Source organism: Chiroxiphia lanceolata, chromosome 1 (genome assembly GCF_009829145.1).
Source record: "Chiroxiphia lanceolata isolate bChiLan1 chromosome 1, bChiLan1.pri, whole genome shotgun sequence".
NCBI classification, from domain to species: Eukaryota; Metazoa; Chordata; class Aves; order Passeriformes; family Pipridae; genus Chiroxiphia; species Chiroxiphia lanceolata.
This window is the reverse complement of record NC_045637.1, coordinates 128290303-128310506: the sequence shown is the minus strand read 5'-3', so window position 1 is coordinate 128310506 and position 20204 is coordinate 128290303. Positions and strand designations below refer to the sequence as shown.

The 20204-nt window shown below is 35.9% G+C and overlaps 1 protein-coding gene across 3 annotated transcripts in view; it reads left to right on the top strand.

Moving 5' to 3' along the window:
* Positions 1-20204, top strand: part of PHF14 (PHD finger protein 14) — a 160898-nt gene that overhangs the window by 118282 nt on the left and 22412 nt on the right. The window contains exons 18-19 of one of the 3 annotated variants that reach the window (XM_032689424.1): positions 9393-9506; positions 11171-11253. The exons of 1 other annotated variant lie outside the window; for it this stretch is intronic. In XM_032689424.1, the coding sequence (XP_032545315.1) occupies positions 9393-9506; positions 11171-11242 (186 nt within the window). In that variant the 3' untranslated portion in view covers positions 11243-11253. The remainder of the gene's footprint in view (positions 1-9392; positions 9507-11170; positions 11254-20204) is intronic. One more of the 3 variants, XM_032689419.1, reaches the window with a different exon arrangement.

Sequence of the window (20204 nt, the reverse complement as noted above, 5' to 3'; positions counted from 1 at the left end):
GTCTGTCAAGGGGCACTGAAGCGGAGGATTTATTCTGACTGCTAATGGGCATACTGTCTGCATGACACTATCTTTGCAATGTGTATTGTACACCTGGCTGATCCTCAACACCAACTTCTTTGATCTAAAGAGCTGTTCCTATCACCCCACAGTTTACTGGTATGAAGTGACTCTTACATATACTGTATCAAAGGTATGTTTGTGTTTCAGTTTCATTGACTATAAAAGTTGTTTCATTCCTATTTTGATAATTTGTGAAATTCACATATTAGTACTCTCAAGATCAAAAGCCTAAAAATGAATACACAAATATATACTGCTGGGGTTTGAAGTATAATTTATATGTGTGTGTAAGCACTGTATTCATATGCTTTTATGTGTGTTTTCTACTACAGATGAGAAACATAAAAAGGAATTTTGTCTAGTAGATGTAATCTGATAAAATAACCCAACCAAACAAAAAAAGAATCGCACCCAAACCTAAAAAAAATCACAAGGAAAAAATATATATGCCTTAGAAACAAGGCAGTAAAGTTGACATTTCACATGAATTTAGTTTCATCGTTCCATGTGTCATTTGCAGTGTTCTTAATTAGGGAAGAATGAGGAGTTTCTAGGTCTTTCTAAGGGTGCTTTAAAGCTGCAGCAGTAGTTGTGACCTTTCAGTTCCCGTGAGCTCAGCAAAAAATGGCTGATTAATGTCACATCTTAAACTGTGTCAACTGGGCTGTTCGTTCCCTTTTTAGTAAACATCCCGTTGTCTGTGCAGCTCAGTGTGACAGCGTAAAATAACCTACTGTTTTGGCTGGCTACTTTATATTAATAAAAGTATGTATGTCTATTTAGTGGTATAAAGTTATCTGGAAATTTTAATTATATTAGCAACTGGCATGAGTGAATAAATCAGGGGCACTCACAGAACAGTATTCCTAAGATTTGTTTGAAGCGTCTTAAAGGATGGCCAAGATATTTTTTTTAACATGGCACATTCAGATGTTAGATCTGAGAAGTAGGGTATAGGAAACATTTTTATAGAAGGTTTTTTTTTAAGAAATGATAGATTCATTCTCTAAAAATATTTTTATAGCCTTGAATTAATGTTTTACTTTTCTGCTTTTTAAGTTCAAAATAAATGATGGTACCTTTTAGGAATAGAGAGAGAGAAAGGAGGACCAGGAGAGAGAAAAGCACAATAACAAAAATAAGGGGACAGAAAGAAGCACCCTTGGTGTAAAAGGGGAACTGTAAGCACACACACATTCATAAGAATGAGAAAATTCTACTTGGGGAATACACAGAAACCCTTACAGGGGAGAGTGGGGTGAATTAAAAAAAAGGGTTGAAGCAAAGTGGAAAGGAGGATGTGGAGGACACACAGAGAGCCTTCCCTCAGAGCAGGGTAAAACAGTTATAGAAAAATATCTGAAACAACAAGCAGATAAGTGGGTGCCACGTAAGGATAGTTTAGAGAGCTATAAAACTTGTGTAATAAACTTAGACTGCAAAAAATTATGTACTGTGCAATCCTTTTCTTTATTTCATCTTGTTACTCGAAAAATATTCTGGAAATGAGGAGAGATGAAAACCAGTCTTGATTTAATAAGTAGCCTTTGACGATTTTGTGATGCTTTTGGTGATCACACATTTTAATATCACTCTGTTTTGCATTATGTTGGGAAAAACTGGACTTCAAGGAGTTGAAAAGCAAGAATCAGTGCTGATGAAGATGTAAGGAGCTAAATAAATATTACTTAAAGGACTTCTCAAGATGAAAAAAAACCAAACAACCCCATGAATGTGCTGACCCTGTCTTGAGAATTAAGTTAGATGGTACAATTTAAAGCTTTGTTCCAACATCTGACAGACACACTCTGCATGCTGATGCATAATATCTGAAGATTGTGTGCTTGAAAGAAAGCCTTTTCTGAGCGACATTCTATTTTTGTTAGAATAAAGCAGCTGCTTTTTAGAGCAGAGATCTTCTCAAGTGCTCAATCTTCTCGTTCAAGTTAAGTATTAGCCAAATATTGTGAGCAATTTTGTGTATGCTTTCTCCCAAGCTGCTGAAGTGAACTAAAGCAAACTATTTTGACCATAAATTGTGCAAATGTGCAGCTTGACCCTGAGAGGTGAAAGTAAGCTTGGTCCTTACTCCCAAATTGTCACTGCCTCAGCAATCCAAAAGCATGGAAAGTTTGGAGCAATTTAAACATGATTTGAAAAGAAATACAGCTGGGTAAAACTTTCTTCTAGGGAGATTGTATGAGTGGATTGCTGTGGTCTGCCCTTGATCATTTCTGAAGGAATAATACATTGCTTAAGGAAGCAGACAACTGCAAACCCAAATGTTAGCCTTACTAATGCATCAGTTGTAGCTGCAGCACTGCCTTCCAGGAGTGATATCAGATGGCTTTGTACATCTGTTAGAAAATAGTTAAAATGCTAGGTGTAATGTGCCTGTATAATTTTGTAAATACGTTGAATGTGTTGAAGTCAACAGTTGCAGTTATATGCAACATACATACAGCTACACAGTAAGCACCACACTTCCTGTGACTGTAGATGCTTGTGCTGTGTTTGACAATTTGTTTTGCAGCTCTGGGGTTTTTTGTTTTTTTAGATGGTGGAAAAAAGAGTTGGAGAGATCAGAGCTGTACAAAACAGGCACAGGGAAGATGAAGAATCCTGATCCAGCAGTAATGAATTATGTGTGTACTGCCTTAAAGAGGTTTTAGAACTCCATAAAATAACGTCTTTAAAGTCTGTAAAGTATAAAATGAGGACAAAAATAATTTTCTAGGCTATAGTATATGCCTGTAACCTAATTCATAACTTGAAAAAAATAGCAGAACAATATATAGGAAGAAAGCAGTGTGGACAAAAAAAAGGGAAAAAAGTATCGACTTACTCTTACATGCAGTGATAATGGCATAGTACAGCAGTCTTGTCAGTATATTAATATCCTTCAAAAGGATATTCATATGAAATCTGTTGCTCTGGTGCACCAGATAATTACCAAATTATGCAAGACATAGGAGATTTAACACAAAAAAAAAATAGATACTGGCTTTTTCCCTTTAGTGAAGAAATTCTAAAAATTGCTGGTGATGATATACATGTTAGTACACACATTTTTTGCCAGTAGTTTGAGCCACTCTGATCATTGGCTTTAATCCGTGACAGTAACAGGAAAGTTGTATTCTTTATTTTATATGTACAAGAAGAGATTAGCCTGGTGAGTTTATAATTTGAAGTTAATTCCCTTTTTTTGTATTCTAATGTGTTTTTATTAATTATAGTATTTTAAGAGTTGATTTTTAATACAGTTCAAAGAATTCTGGGGTCGGAAAAAGTAGCTATTGAAAAGGTAGCTAAAAGAATAGCTTTTGAATGTTGAGAAATAGTGAATGATGAGAAAGTAAAAGAAAAATACAATAGGGGAACTTGATTTGGAAGGTGGAAAATTCAGTCCCAAGAGAGGTAGGATTAGTACACTGAGTAATGGAAATGTAGAAAAATATGTGAGTTAGAAGGGGGAAACTGATTCAGGTTTCAGAGGTCAGTGAATGATAATACCTTCAAATAGTAAAATATTCTCCTGTTTGCTGTTTCTATTTGCATGTGATAAACTTGGAAGAATAAATATGAAAAACATTATTTTGAGAGTGTTCTTTCTAGCTTTAAATATATGTAAATGATTTTTTTCCATTTGAAGAAGGAATCCAGAGAAAACAGATGACCCTGTTTCCTTTCATACTTTCAACTTCTAGTAAAATACTTCAAACACTTCTAGTAAAATGTTAACAATAGTAGCGTGCTTATTTTAAAACAACAGTACAGGTGGGAATTTACCCTTTGCACTTGGAAATCTAGGTAGATTTCAAAGATGTAAGCATGCTTTGTCAGTGCTGTAGTTTATTGGAAGAGGGATAATAAATTGGAACAGATGGGTATTTATTGGAAACTTCTTGTAACTTTATTAGTTCTTTCACAATGCACAGGGTATTCAAAGAAAAATAGGAAAACTAGTGCAAGGCTAACAAATGTAATTAAGTTTCTATATTTGGAAAACAGAGAATTATGAAAGGTCTTTGGTTTGTTTCTGTCTTTAAAAGAAGGCAGAGGTTTTAGGGCTAGCTTAAGGTTTATCACCTGAACTGAGGTGGTTTCAGAGCTGAGAATGAGACCCTGTTGTTTTAACAGTGTATAAACATAGAAGTCATCATCCCCTTCTCAAGAAAGGGAAAAAATAGCCAAGGACATAACATCGGCGTTGCCTCTGTGACTGGCAGCGTAGGAGATTAGCACATGGATGTGAGAGGTTACATTTGTAATTTCCTATCTTTGGAGAGAGCAGGAGAGAGGAGATTGTCAGATGTTAAATAAAATCAGCATGAAGAGAGTGACAAAGGCAGAATAGAAAGAGGAAGGGAAATTTTGCAACTGTGGAGCTTGACTTAAAAGTTTAAAGCCCATCTTCTTGCCTCATTAACTAACGCAGGGTAAAATCTAAGGAATAGGAAAGTGATTGATCTCACATCTAAGTAGATTGAGATAAACTCTGCATTTCTCCTGGGGGTTTACTTTGACCACCTATTATGAACTGTGGAGAGCTACAAATATCTTGTCTGCACCAGATTTTCCCAAATTCTGGCCAAGATGTTGTGAATACTTTCAAAGTATGCCCCCTGGGGTGTAAGAGAGAATAAGGACGGTGGGAGTGGTTGATCAGCTGCTGGAAGGGCGTTCCATAGTCTGGGTTGGAGAGGCACTGTTGGTCTGACCCAGGAAGGTTTTTTCTGTGCAGCACTGAAGATGGCACTCTGTGAGGCTACAAACACTTCAGCACTTCAATAAAAATGTGCTAATTTCATCCCATAGTGCTTCAGCTGTCTTAATGTTTCAGAAAGGGCTTTTCTGCCCCTCCCCCTTTTGTAAGTCTAAAGGGGGACAAATATTTCTACTTTGTTACTATTAGAAGTCTTTGTTAGTAACTTTGGCTTCCAGTTCATTACTGCAGTCATGTTTTCGCAGCCTGGTGTGAGAGATAAACCCTTTGCAAATGAAGACAGCATCCATTTTCTTTCTACCTCAGGCCACACAGAATTGATTAGGTAATAAAATGACAGTACGATGTAATATACTGACGGCTCTTTAATTTGAAAACTAGTTCCAGGCTGATTCAAAACTTGTTTAAAGCTAATTTATGAGTTGTGTAATTTTCAACCGGACCAAAGTAAAGGATGATGTATGAAAACCGATGCAGAGTTAACATAATATATTCAAACCTGTCAGCTTGAAATCATCTATAAAGGATTTGTAGGTTGATTTGTTTCAATTCTTTTTTAGTTTTGTTTTAAAGAAACGATGGTAGAAAAAATAGTGTCTGTTTGGCTGGTATGAACACCCTTGTAAGACACTATTTTTCCATTATCTTGTTTCAAATGGAAATTCTTATGCTTTCTAGCAAAGTATTTCATGCATACTTTTTAAAATATACATAATTTTGCATTTTCTTCAAAATAAGAAGCTGTGTTGAGTCAGTATCTCTGCTGACAGTAACGTGGAATGGTAAACAATTACAGTACTTTCTTAGCATGATGTGCATTGCCTATGACTATACATGTCTGTATATACATATCTGTATCCTATTTACATATGAAATACCTGTATATGTGTCTTGATCTTGAATTCATGGTCTGGTTTTTGAAAAGCAAAATATAAAAATAGTAAAATTCTCAAATTAAGCCACAACATCAGCATAGCATAATATATAAATATCTCCCTTTGAAATCTATCACTTCCATGTGGCTCACAAATGAAATCCACATCTGTTTTGTACACAGTATTGATTTTTCAGCTTACTGTGTCATTAATACTTCTGCACAGAAAAAGACAAAACTAAAAGCACAATTTGTGTTCCTATACAGTAGATGCAAATAGCAAATACATGAACTGGAATGAAGGGAAGAAGAGAACTGAATGCTGCCAAGACTAGCTAGCAAGTTCCATCCTAGGACTAGAATATCTGATTTGTTATGTATTTGTGTCAACATGCAATCAAAATAATATTTTTTGCAGAACTGAGATTGGTTCAAGCCAATGCAGTTGTGATATCTTAAACTGCACAAACATTTAGGTCACAGGAAAAGAGCCATAGTTCAAAGCAAGAAATGTCTTTCTTGCATAAACATGCAGAATATCTACACATCTCATGTTTCCTCTTCAAGGTTTCATAAGTCCAAGAAGAACCATGTTCTGAGGAGCTTTGATCAAAAACTGAATTTTGCAGGCAGAACTTAATTAGTGAAAATTCGGAATTTGTTTATAATGCACTTACATTTTCACAAAGAATTTCTACATTTTCAGGGAGCTGGAAGTACCATTTAGTAGTGGGTTTCCCCTGTAACTTAATAATTATTACAGTTAAATACTGTGATCCATTATAAAGCTATTCATTGATCTGTCTGACTTGAAATAGAAAATTTGTGATTTTTCCTGTGTAGCTTAGAAAATATAATAATAATTTAATGAAATGGGAAGGGCTTAAGCACCAGGAAAGACATGTACCAGAATACTTACCATGTTAATTTTATGTCCATAAACCACCATGTCCATCACTGCTATAGCTGAGGCTTACAGATCCATGAGAAGTGCAGTTGACATGGTTTTCATCATACAAGGCCTTCAAAAAATAATAAAGTGACTTTAGGAAGGACAACAAGCTAATTTTAATTATTTTTGAAGTACATTTTTCCTTTTAACACCTCTTTGGTAAAAACATTGATTTAGGTCAGTGATACAGATTTTTTGCCTTTCCTTTACAAAAGTAAACAATGCTAATACTTTTTCATGTTGTTTTACTTGCCAGAGTACAAATATAGGTACCAGGATTTGTCACCAGAACTGCTGCACAGTTACTCACACTTGCCACATACTCATAGAACACCTAGAAACAGCTCCATGAAAGCTCTCATTTGCACCTTGCAGCTTTTTTCTTGTACCTTACATGAAAGGATCTCATTCCATTTACTGAATATGTCTGTTTCTGAAAGCTGTATTTTACATGTTGCCAAACTGGTTTAGAACAACATAGATTGTCTTACATATGTTCAGGCTCTATACAGTTTTCCTAAGAAGTGACAACAGTGTGAAAAGAGATAACAAAACCACTGCAATTGGAAAAGGAGGAGTATTTTCTTGGGTTGATTTCTGAATAATAAAGTAAATTTGGTTTCCATCCATCTCCCTAAAAATGGAAGTATTAAATTAGCCAGCTGGTTCTTAAGGAACTGTTGAGAAGGATGGCCAAGCTGCTGGGGAAGAAGATACTCAAGACTTGATGTGAAAAAGAATCCATGGCCCTATTGAGACAAAAGGAATTTAGCAAGAATATATGCTTACCAAATTGCAGTTTCTCAGGTAATTTTTGAAAAACACTGTTTATTACTTAAAAAAAACACACTAGTAACAGAAAATGGTTGCCACCATTATCTGGAAACAGGTAATAACAGCATAACAAAAGTTTGTTCAGGCACAAAGTACAAGCAGAATTCAGGGAGAGAAATCACTGAACCAAAGAATTCAGACAAGTATATCATTTTCTTCCAGCAGATGTGGTTGTTACTTTTGTTTTTGTAAGTAGCACAGAAGAGCTGCTGGAAACATATTGAGCTGATAAATTGCATGGCACCGATTTAACTTTCTCAAGGAGAAAATAAAACAGTACTGTTCCATACTCAGAGTCAGCTCATGGCTGTTTGGGTCAACAGGAAGAAATATTCTCATCCCCATAGTTCACTGGGAACCAAACTGAGTGGCCCTAGACTTTGAGAGAGAGGATGTTTGCCTGTGCAAGTCCAGGCAAAACAGTGAGCTGTCAGGATTAAAAGGATGCAAAGTTTCCTTTGATGGCATATAGGGAAAATCAGACTTCTATTGTCAGATTGCTAGAGATGTTTTTCCTTGCAGTTTATTGTGTTTGGCTGTGGTCTTGATATTTTTCCAAAATATCTCCGTTTTCCTTTTGTTCCAGAGATCCAGTATTCTGCCCATAAAACAGTTCAGTGCATTGGCATTTGGACTTCACTGCTGACATTTTAATTGATGGTATTCTTTAGTCTTCACTGAAAGCTATTTTTTCCTGAAAGCTGTTTTTTCCTAAAATGTCTTCCTCAGACCAAACCTTAAACTTAACATGGCAAGCCACAGAATGGATCAGAATATTCTTTTTCTAAATCACAGAGAGGTGATACCATGAGAAAGGTGTAAAAAGCTTTATGTAAAATATTTAGGCTCAGAAAGTATTTTTTCAAATTTATAGTCTCTGGGAACCCCCTCCATGTGTTAATTCTTTTATGGTACCTGGTCTTACCTGTGATTCCCTGTGTGACTCAGTAATGGTTGTTGGACCAGTGCTCACTTTTTCCCTTTCCATACATTGGGCTAAACTGCAGTTGCTGACTATTTTCATTATGAAATTTTAATTTACTTTTTTAGAGGTTCTTATGTTCGAAAACTTAATAGTGAGCTCTGCAGCTTGCAGTTTTCAAAAGTATAATCTTGATTTCCTTGCAATTAATGAATGTAGAAAGAAAGTGATATATCAAAAACACACATTCTGCTTGCTAAGCGATGGCATCTAAAATATCTTCTGTAATGAGCATCATGACAAGCACAGTAGAGATTGTACCGATTAATAGATTTTTTCTCTCTAGTAAAATATCTCAGTCTATGCAGTTATCAAAACCTCTGTGTGAAGCAGGGAAGGTATTAAAGTGTTTTTTATTTTGACTGATCTAGTAGCGTTGCATTGCAAAATCAAGGCAATTTGGAAAATAGAATGCAAATTACTTAAAATTTTTTATTTTATTTTACTATAGTGTTAAATTTACTAATAGACAGCAAACTCTACTCACTTTAACTTTATTGGATTGTGTGTTGTATTGGTTTGCAGTGATTGGTAAAATACATTTGTGGAGGGTTGTTCTAGCATGGCTCTAGCTGTTTTACAGAAACCTTCACCTTCAATAAGTGGATGAAATGTAGTATTCTTAATATTCCCTTCCTTGCAGTTCAGAAGCAGGTGTAGGTATGGGTAAAACAAGCATGCTTATTCAGAACTTTGCAATTCTGAAATGCCATATAGCTGCTTAATAAGTATTATAGTGCTCTTGTGAAGAAAATATTAGTATTTTAAGAGAAAATATATGACAAAAGTTTTTGCCTCAGATAAAATAAGTTGCCCAGGGTAAATAGAGTAGATTTCCAGACCTCAAGTATTTTTTATTTCTCTGTTTGTGCTTAGAGCACAGTTCCTCTGAAAGTCTCATTTTCTTGGCGTGCCACGTCACCACGCTGCTGAGGGCTCTGTTTGTCTCTGTTGCCCTCAGGACTCCGAGCCGTCAAATGAGGTGGTCTCAGAGGCCCCAGGTAACGTGGTACCCTCTACCTCAAGAAGTAGCTCTGAAGAGCTGATATCGGTGGCACAGAAACGTCCAGAAGAGGTAGGACATTCTGTGTCTATTCTTTTCCAGGATTAACTGTTGGGGGATACACATTTGCCTCTGTTTTTCCTGCCTAGTGTTGTTTTTCTAATAACAGAGACTTTTTAAAGCTAAAGCTCAATCTTATCCTCCCATATCAACAACGTGCAAGACCAAGGTGAATCTCAGGACCTTGATTAATGGTACCCATAAACCAAGTATATTCCTTATACTACCTTTTAAATACTGTTTCTTATTGTCAGTAATTAGGAAAATTTTTTCTTGTCTTTCATACCACAATAGTAACAGGAGTCATGTTAGATTCTGGCAGATTAAATTTCAATACACTAAAGAATCATAAATAAAATCTGTACATAGGTAGATACAAGCCTTTTGACATCCTTCACAAAATTTAAGTATGTCTAACTTCTGGATGTGCAAAGGAAAGACCTTTGTTTCTATTGTGCCTTTCTTTTTTCTCTTGTTTTCCAAAAAATGATACAAGATGCTAATGATGTAGTCTGATCATAAGTTCATACTCCCTGTTGTTATAAGCAAAGGTGCTTGTAAGGTAGTTCCATAGTGTAGCCAATGACTTAAGGTTTTTTCTGCCCCTACAATGCATCCTTGTCACAGTACAAGAGGAGAGATTGTCTGCAGAATTCAGACTCACAACTTCATTTCATGGTGGCAATAATTTTCTAAGAGTACCATTATTATCCTTAAATTAACCCTTCCTGTGAGAAGTAAGTCCTTCCTTTGGAGTAGCCTTAGCACGATTAATCTTGGCTTCCTCAAACAATTTAGGTATTACTATTATTATTATTAAAAATACTCCCAAGAACCAAGTAATATAAAGATTAGTCTTATATGGTTTTTTTCTCTTTGACTGTAACTGATTTCTTTTGACTGTAATGTTCACAGTAAAGGAGAACATGAAATACTAGCCAGAGAAAATACGATGCCATTTATTAGTTCTTTAGTGTAGCCTTTTAATAATTATCAAATATCTTCATTCTTCTGATAGTCTTGTCACTTAGTCTGAAGAAGAGGGAAGTCCACAGTACTGAGCCAGGGGAATTCTTAAGAGTGTCTTCTGGATGAAGACCAAATAGATACTTTACTTATTTTGGAATATCACTACATATTCCAAGATAGAAAGTTAGGTTAGCACATCTAAGCAGTCCTGAGGTTAGAGTAGTATAATCTTTTAGTAATACTTTTGTATACATTCTTGAGTAGCAAATGGGACCTCTATTCTATGGAGGAACGTGGGTTCTGCCTCTTAATTCTAAGTTTTGCCAACTTGTCTGACTTCTTTGGAGAAATTAAAATTGGGAGCACAGATGATGTTTAAAAATAAAAAGATGAGAAATGCTGCAGAAATAGGAATGAAACATGATTAGTTAGTAAAAGGTGACCAAGAGGAAGATGGATATACAGCTTTTGCTTTTGTGGAATAAAAAACAGCTAAACTGTGGGGGAAAGGAAACTTCAGGAAAGCAAAAGGTGGGAATATACCTTTCAAATTTTACTGAATAGCTCAGCAATAGTTTATATTAAAGCTGTTTTACTGAATGTGAGGTTACATGTTTTATAAGGGAGTGAGACTTTCTCCAGTCATATTAATGCAATTTATATAGAAGAGAGAGAAGTGAGTCAGAAAGAGTTTTGTGGTTTTACAGGGAACCTTGAGAGGGGAGCACCAATATGCTGAATTTCCAAATTCAGAACCCACCATGAAACAACCCATCTAAGTTACACTTGGGTAAGTCAGCACGATAAACAAACATTTATGAATTACACCCTAAAAAACAGGTCAAAAAAACTGTTTGCAGAGTTTGACTTCAACTAATGCCTTTTTTATTTTTCATTTTATTTAAAATCAAGTCTTTCAGTATCTGCTTAATGAGTTAATATTTGAAATTGACTACAGCTGCTGACTGCTGCATTATTTGTATGATTTATGTCTCATCTGAATTCAACCCATCAGTACTGGTGAGAATGAAGTTGTTAAGGAAGAGTTCAAATGCAGCCATGGAAAAGAGAAATAGGAGAAAAGATTAAAGAAGGCAAAGTGGCTAACAGCTAAGGATTTTGGGAAGGTGGAGAAAAATTAAGAAGGTTGTGGAAAGCAGTGTTCAAAAAGACTCTTGGGCTCACAAATGTGAGGACACACAACTTCTAGTAGGGGAAAGTAAGAAAAATCCCATGAGTTGCCACGTTAGAGTTAAGTACAGATTTTTCCTAATTACAATTTGTTTTCTCTTAGGTAGGCCAGTCTGAATCTAACACTCATTTACTTGTGTCATGAATGGTATGACATTTGTGGGATATAATTTGATCACTCAGATGAGGCTTTGTTCTACTTGTCTAGTCATTCCTCCTAATAGAAATGATGGTTTAGTATTGAGCTCTCTTCAACAGGAGGGCAGGATGGCATCCAGTCCTCTTATTGCTGCACTTCTTTCCAACCTCTTTTCATGCTCTAAAATCAGATTTAACTGTGTGTAGGATTGGAACAGTGTCCAGCTATGTGGCATAGGACACTGCAGAAATGATTAACATATTGAATGTTTAGATTTAGACACCTGTGAAATTTTTATACCTGTGAGGGATTCAGGAAAGTGTGTGTATTCATCAGTGTACTTCAGATGCAGAAACGCTTTGGGTTATAAAGTAACCAAGCTGCCCTTAAAGTTATAAATATACTTTATTCTGTGTTTTCAAAAGCTGTGCAGACCTCAGTAAAATTTAAGTTGTACAGATTTAAATGCCTGAATAATTTTAGTGTCCATCCTAAAATAAGGAAGTTTCCTCTGGTTGAGTTAATATTATGTATATTTATTGGATTTTTTAAGAATTAGGATTGAAAAGTGGAATTGAAAGAAGAATTCAATGCATTTGAAAGTGGATAGGTGTGTGTCATCCTAATTTCACTGTAGTTTCATTAAACCTTCCTAGCGGTTTATATAGTATTGGTGGTGGTTTCCCTCCAATAGTAATGCTTAAGACAGGAATTTTGTTCCCTCAAGCCTTTCAAAATTCAGAACTGCACCATTGTTAGTATACCCTGAGTCAATACATTAATTTTTTTCTCTGATATCACACATTCTTTACCATGAACAGATGAAAGAAAATTCTCTGGACACCGTGATTTTTAAAAATGTTTTAAATGTAAGAATACACCTATTTGAATAACAAAGGCTGATGAATCAGCTTTCATGACCCTTACTCCATTTTCTGTGGTCTCCTTCACTGTGCATCTGGCAGTTGCAGCATATTTAGTAAATATATTTATATAGGTTTTTTTGATGGCTATATAGTGGCATTGAAGAAAGTGAAGGTTTGTTGTTAAAGTAATTTTGCTTTCCCTTTCTCATGTAGTGGCTAAAGAGCAAGATCTGTGGGCTGTATCTTGATACCACTTCTCATAGCAACACTTTACTCCACAGGGATTGGTGGTATCAGTGGTTGGTCATCCAAGTAAGAAAATACTAGTTTTGACAGTTCCCTTAAACCTGAGTCTCATAAGAGGCATATTTTCATCTTTAATTAGAAGTAAAATAGAAGTACATGAGTTATGTGTTTTAATTTCCTTTGCCAATCCTGTGGCAAATCAGTTAATCATGTTTTAATAGTGTAAGCCTAGAGGCTAACAGAGCTGATCTTTTTGAATGTCTGCATTGCCAGAACAGTACAGAGGAAAAGCTGTGCCGTCCTTTCTCTTGCATAAAAACATTAATTAAACAACCAACCGTATTTCCCCTACAAGAAAAGCATGTATAAAGCATGGAGCACTTTAGGGTAAAACATGAATGATGTGTTGGTAGCATATGAACCTGAATAGGTTATGTATCTGTGGTGCTTTTTTGAGTGCTGTATTAAAACTATAAAAGCTGTGCAAAGCATTGTGGTTCTAAAGACAGACTGTAGTTGCTATAAATATGTTCTTCTTGTCATAGTGTTATTTAAAAAAAAAAATACAGTTACCCACATAGCGTGAGTTGAACTGCATATTTAGTTTTTGAACACTAAATTTTTTTGTTTAACTTCTGAAGGGCTTTTCCACTCAGAAAAGGAATTGGAAATGTCCATGCTGTTTGGACCTAGCAGTCTGTTTTCTGATGAAAATCATAAGTGATAACTTGTTAGTTATTTTGTATCATAGATAAATAATTCCCTTTTATATCAGTAGTTGTGGGACTGTGATTTTGGGATGAGGTTAATTTGTACTCTGAGCCTTCTGCTACACTTAGATCTGCAAACAGACAAAACACCACAAAAAATACACCACAAACACTAAATGATGTGCTTTAACAAAGAGAAGAAAACATTGGATCTTCTGTGTCATCCATTCCCTCATAGATGTAGGATGGATCCCTTCAGTGCATTTTTTAGTACTTTTTTCTGGTTTTAAAGCTTTTGAGCAATGGTGGTTTTCACAATTCCAAGGCCTTTTCCTTTACAGTCTTTTACAATAAACATCCTGTAAGGTGTTTATTACTGAATGTTTATTGTACCACTACTCTTTGTTTTCTATGAGAGAAAAGGAAAGAGTTGCAACAGATTACAGAACTGAAATTGCTATGCATTTCAGATGTTTTCTGGGCCTAAGTCAGATTCATTGTAGAAAAGACTGATATTTGGTTCCTTGACTGAAATGTGGTGATTTGGCCCATAATCCATCTCTTCTTGTCAGAGTGTGTCTTCCAGCCATCAGACTCATTTGTCAAAACAGAAGAGTTGAGTCACCTATTCAGATCATTTGGCACTCAAGAGATTTGTTTGATTTTACTTTTCATGCTTCTCCAAGTAGTTATTGTTATTATTACTGTAGTTCCCATTAATATTTCAGAACAAAGGTGCTTAGCCACATGCCTAAAGAGCCTTAGAGTCTGACTGTGTTAAAAGTGAATTAATAATGAACAGAGGAAAGGAACATAATACCTTTGACTACTGAAGTGGTTCCTCTGTAAAATAAACTGGGAAATACAGTTAAGCATGTAAATGCACTGGAGTTAGGAATTCATATTTTCCATTTAATCTCTTCACATAACTGTTTTATGTAATCTTCTCAATAACTAAACCTAAAGGTCGCAAGATGGCTGGAAAATGCTGCCATGCAGTTCTGCTTTTGAAGTCAAAATTTATTTATGTATATTTAAGCTGTAAATGGCCTTATGAAATGAGGGCTCCTCTTAGAAGAATATTGTTAATTTAAAAAATGAATTAGATCTGTTCAAAATTTCCACAAATCCAAGACATTTTTCTTTATTTAACCTTTTCACAGTCTCTGCCCTTCTTTAAAGTACATTCAGTCCTATATCATCTGTTACCCAGGAAGGTATTTAATACATGACTGGGCATCATTTGCATTATACAAGAAGATTAACTTTACAAGCTCTGTTATTAATCTGAGTAGCTCTACATATTGACCTATGAAAGAACATAATTAAGTTAGCTTAATTAAGTTAATTAATTGTTACACTCTGATGAACTTACTATTGAGAGGAAATTAAAGGCAAATAGAAAATGGCATTCATTGGTTTGAAATCATATTTTAAAGGATTTCACAAAGATACTTTATATATAGATGACAAAAATATCTATTGTGTAATAACCAAAGCTGAGACAATTAAAATCCCTGCAGTTTTCTCCTTTATTGCCTGACATTCAGCCATATTTCTAAAGTAATTTAAAAAGTGTGCTAAAAAATTAGAAAAAAACTGTTGTGGGTTTCTTTTTCCCTAATATCCAAATAATTGAATTCAGAAATCGACACCACTGTCTACATATGAACGACAGAGAAAAGCAGACCATCAAAGTTCATTAAGGGATATGATACCACACTCTCCTTTGGGGTAGAGAAAGGAGGAAAGGATTGAAAGACCCCCCAGGGCAGCAGTCATTCCCCCTTCACATGTGCATACTCATCAGTTTAAGAATGTCTTTCTCCTGCAGCAGTGGAAGGGAAAGGAGTGGCACTCCTGGAATTTACTCCAGTCAGCTGCATTTCTGTTGTCAGGAGTGCCTGCAGGTTCACTGCAGGAAAACATTCAGGGTTTCAGCACAGATCCTGTGCATGGATAGACCCTCCGCACCACTTGGGCATCTGGGGCTTGTTCATCAGTCTTGGTCTGCACTGATATGTACCCTGCAGATCATCAGTTCCAAGTAACCGTAATTAATAAACAGTAAGAGAAAAATGGCAGAACATGCAAAAAATGTGCCACGATGAATGCTGCAAATGAGCATTTTATTAATCTGTGAGATTCATTAATTTTAGTGTGGCTTTAAATGGGAATTATTTTCCATGAAGAATTATTAGTTCTCTACTATTTCTTTTTCTTTATTTGCCAGGTCTATGCATTTTTTGGATGGCATCCTCAGAGATTTTAGGATTTCTGCTTTATTTTTGTTGTAAAAATTAGTATTTTAACTCAAGTGAAAATATTTTCCCTGAGGTATTATTCTTTGGCATTTTCAGATCACATGAAAGGGTCATTGATCTGTGGATACATTCTCTGGAAAAACAGCAGCATTGGAAACAGGAAAGCAGTGGCATTTAGGATCACTTGTGTACAAATTTGTATTCATATTCTGAAGATAGATAAGTTGGAATTGCATTCCTCCAAAGAGAAAAAAAAAAGATCTTTCCTTGAATGATACTAGAAACAACTTTTAATATTGATAGGATCAGAAAAAGCAATTAAATTGCCTCACTGTATATTTAATAAGACACATTGTTTAACACCTTACCCACAAAAAAAAAAAAAAAAAAAAAAGAAAAATTAGTTTTTGCAAATTCAGTTTGAAATGAGCATGTCGTTAAATTTGGCCCCTTTAAAGTGTTGTGGAGCATTAAACAACTTGTTATATTCTAAGAGGAAAGAACAGCATTAATTTCAGCTTCAATGACATGCTTAAGTCGTAATTTACTTTTTTTGTTAGAGGAAGGGAGTGGAAAATTGATTGGAAAATTAGAATTAAGCAAGCTTTGGGGAAAATACTAGGAAATTGTTCAAGTTGAAGGCTGTTTCCCACCTGCTGTATATTTTGATAGATCTATTGATGTCAGTGAACTTCAGTGTACCTGTGTGCACTGCCTGGTCAGCTTTGACTGTATTGCTTTGAGATATCCAGGAGGTGGCATGGTGCCATGTCGTGGAAGCTACTGTTGCCATTTGCTGTGTGGCACCTGTGATATACAATGGAAGTTCTTTCCTGGAGGAAAGTAAATGTAGCTCCTTTCTTCCATATTTTATGTGCACACTACTAATGTTCTTTCTTTTTTCTTTCTCTTCTGAGGGATTTGTTGTCTTCTCTCTTATCTGTAATATTTGAATGAAAAATTAAGCTAATACATTCTCTGGTCATTGCATGCAGTGTAAATATTAGACTTCACGTTGCACTATATGAACAAAGCAGTGATCCTTTTTCTAGGTGATACATGATATCAGAAATTTTCCGTTTTATTTTAATATGACAGGTTGAAAATATCATCAGAAACCTTTTAATTTATTATAGGCTAGATTTCAGATAATGAAGCTTGAGCATAGTTGAAAATTTCAATGTCATCCTTAAGGGAATGAAGATAAGCAGAGGTCAGCCAGTAATCATTAATATAACGTAGGTTATATGGATTTTCCCTTTCCAGTTGCTTCAGGGTTATCTCTAAACTGCAGTGCAATCCAAGTAGTGTTCCAATGCTGCTTCATCAAAGTATTGTTTCTTTGCATTTCTCTCACTGTTAAACAGAATCTTTAGACATTGAGGAGTTCGCACTGCCTAAATATTTCAGTGCAGTAGGATCAGTGATTTGTTATTTGTTAGAATAGCTCTTTTTGCTATTAATGTATATTTTTGTGAGTCATATATACATTAATCTACCTTAATTAACAGTAATTTAAAACTAAATTTATGTTAACTTCAAGTATGTATTTTCTGAAGACTATCAAGTAGATTAACACACACCGTTATCTTTAATAGCCCTCACTGACCTGCTAAATCCTTCTTGAGTGAACAGTTTTCTTATAATTAATTTTTTATTTTTAAGAGTGGCTCCTTAGCTATCTGAGTCTCCCAAAACCTCTAGATTACCTGGAATACCCATAACTATATATTCTATGCTGTAGTTACGGGCTTTATTTTATTTAGAAACTAAAAGCGTTCCTGAAAATATAGTTGGATTCAGAGAAACTTAGACTGTGATGAGAAGTGGTATGCTTGGGAAGTTGGTTCTCCATTACCCAGTCCTAGTGTGTTTTACTCTGGTAAGATTCTTGTTTAAATTGGTTGAAATCATCACAGGAAATTAGCACACACACACCTTCTGTCAATAAAGATACTTCCATGTCTCCTTATAAGGACTGCTTCGTGTTATTCTTCATATACACAATAGAGGTGGAGAGACGCCTACTGCAAGACTTAGCTGGCTAAAATTATTTGAAAGATGCTTGCAGAGGACTTCTCAGGGCACCTGGAGGAGACTTTAACCTAGGGAGGTGGCTAAGATGGGATTTGGAGATGCTCTGCAATTCAGGGGCCAGCAGACCAAGCCCTCAGCCAGTTTACACCAGCCCAAGCCCACATGGCTGCTGAAAGGGCAATCTGTGTTCACAGCCTTCCTGCTGCTCTTGTTGGACCAGCAGATACGTGAGCTGGGTTGGTGAGCTGGTCTCGCAGACCAGGGATTGACATCCATGGGTGGTGGAGGATATACATAACTGTGTACCACGACCTCCCTTTTCAGTGTCAGCTTGCAGTATGGTCCAGAACTGACAGTGAGATTGCACTGTCATTATTGTGCTCCAGAAAAAATAAATTAAAATAATCTTCAAAATACTCATTATTGTTCCTGGCTTTAATGTATTAGCCAGTTCTTCTGTATTTATCCATTCAAAAAGAACCCTTTTTACTCATTTTGCAGCTGTATTCTCAGTTTACCCCACAAGAGTAGACTTGTCATATCTGGGTTGTTCAGGAGATTGACTAAAATTAAGAGCTACTGCCTAATGTTGTAACTAATGAAAATCCTACTTCTTTCTGTAAATTAGGGTCCCTTAGTCCTTGTAAGATTTTCAGACAGGTGATCAGTTACACAAAATTTAAACTGTGATTTGGTATCAAGAACTACAAGCACTGGAATTCACAGAAAGTGAATGAGGTGGCAGTGTGCCCAGGTGGCCAAGAAGGCCATTGGCATCCTGGCTTGTAGCAGAATTAGTGTGGCCAGCAGAACCAGAGCAGGGGTTGTCCCCCTGTACTGAGCAAAATGATGAGGCTGCACCTTGAGTGCTGCATTCAGTTTTGGGCCCCTCAGTACAGGAAAGACACTGAGGTGCTGGAGCATGTCCAGAGAAGGGCAACAGAGCTGGTGAAGGGTCTGGAGCACAAGTCTTATGAGAAGTGGCTGAGTGACCTGGGGTTGTTCAGCCTGGAGAAAAGGAGACCTCATCACTCTCTACAACTACCTGAAAGGAGGTTGTAATGAGGCGACTGTTGGCTTCTTCTCCCAGGTAGCAAGTGACAGTATCAGAAGAAATGGCCTCAAGTTGCACCAGGGGAGATTTAGATTGGATATTAGGAAAAATGTATTCAAGGAAATAGTTGTCAGACATTGGAACAGGCTGCCCAAGGAAGTGGTTGAGTCACCATCCCTGGAGGTATTTAAAAGACTTGTAGATGTTGCACTTAGGGACATGGTTGGACATGGCAGCGTTAGGGTAATGGTTGGACTTGATGATTTTAGAGATCTTTTCCGGCTAAAGGATTCCGTAATTCCATGATTCTGTGTTCCAATCTAGGATTCTACCCTGAGAATTCTCTCTGAAAATGGAATAAATTCAAGTAGTAGGTTCTAATTTGGGGGAGAATTACAATCAAAATTCCAAAATGAGCAGTCAGGGGAGAAAGTTGCCTTAAATTTGTATAACCAAATGACAATAGAATCATTCCCTGTATGTTTTTCAGCCTGTTGACTGTACTTGACTCCAGTGTCCTTCAAACTTTCAGTAGACGTTTTGTGTGTAGGCATTCACTATAGGTAAACTCCGTTAGTCCAGTATTGGTCACATGGGGTGGGTATTATGAAAATAAATGTCCAGAGTTTAGGAGAATAAAGACAGGCCTATAAAAAATACCTGGTAGAGAAGGATAGAAAATTAAGTCAAAATAAAGTCATATTTCTTCTAATGTATCTCTGAATTTGGGAGGTATAATACTCAAACTGGAAGACAACATAGAAAAACCATGAAGAAAGTGAATATAAGGAAAGGAGCAGAGATTTTTTTTTTTAATTCATTTTGAATGCTTATTTTTACTCTTATTTTCTGACAGTCTTTATATAGTCAGCTCTGGGAAAAAAAATCTTAGTAAGTCGGCATTTAAAAATGGATTCACCCACAGAATATAATTTGTGTGCATGCTGTGCAAAATTTTAGATGTTTGTTTCTGCAAAATACTGCTTGTTTTACCAGCCTCTTTCTAGTTTCAAGGGTGGTATTTGAAATGAGGATACAGACAAGAGTTATAGTGTCATTCAGAGCCTGTAGAGATGATCATTAGATCACCATTGCTCATATTGTAGCCTGATAAGCAGCAGAGTAAAAATAACCCAATTTTGAAGTCATGTTGTTACTTGAGAAAGCTTTTAGTGTCTGCAGAGGCACTCAGTAATTCAAAAAGGGGAAGCTCATTAAAACCTTACAAAAAAAG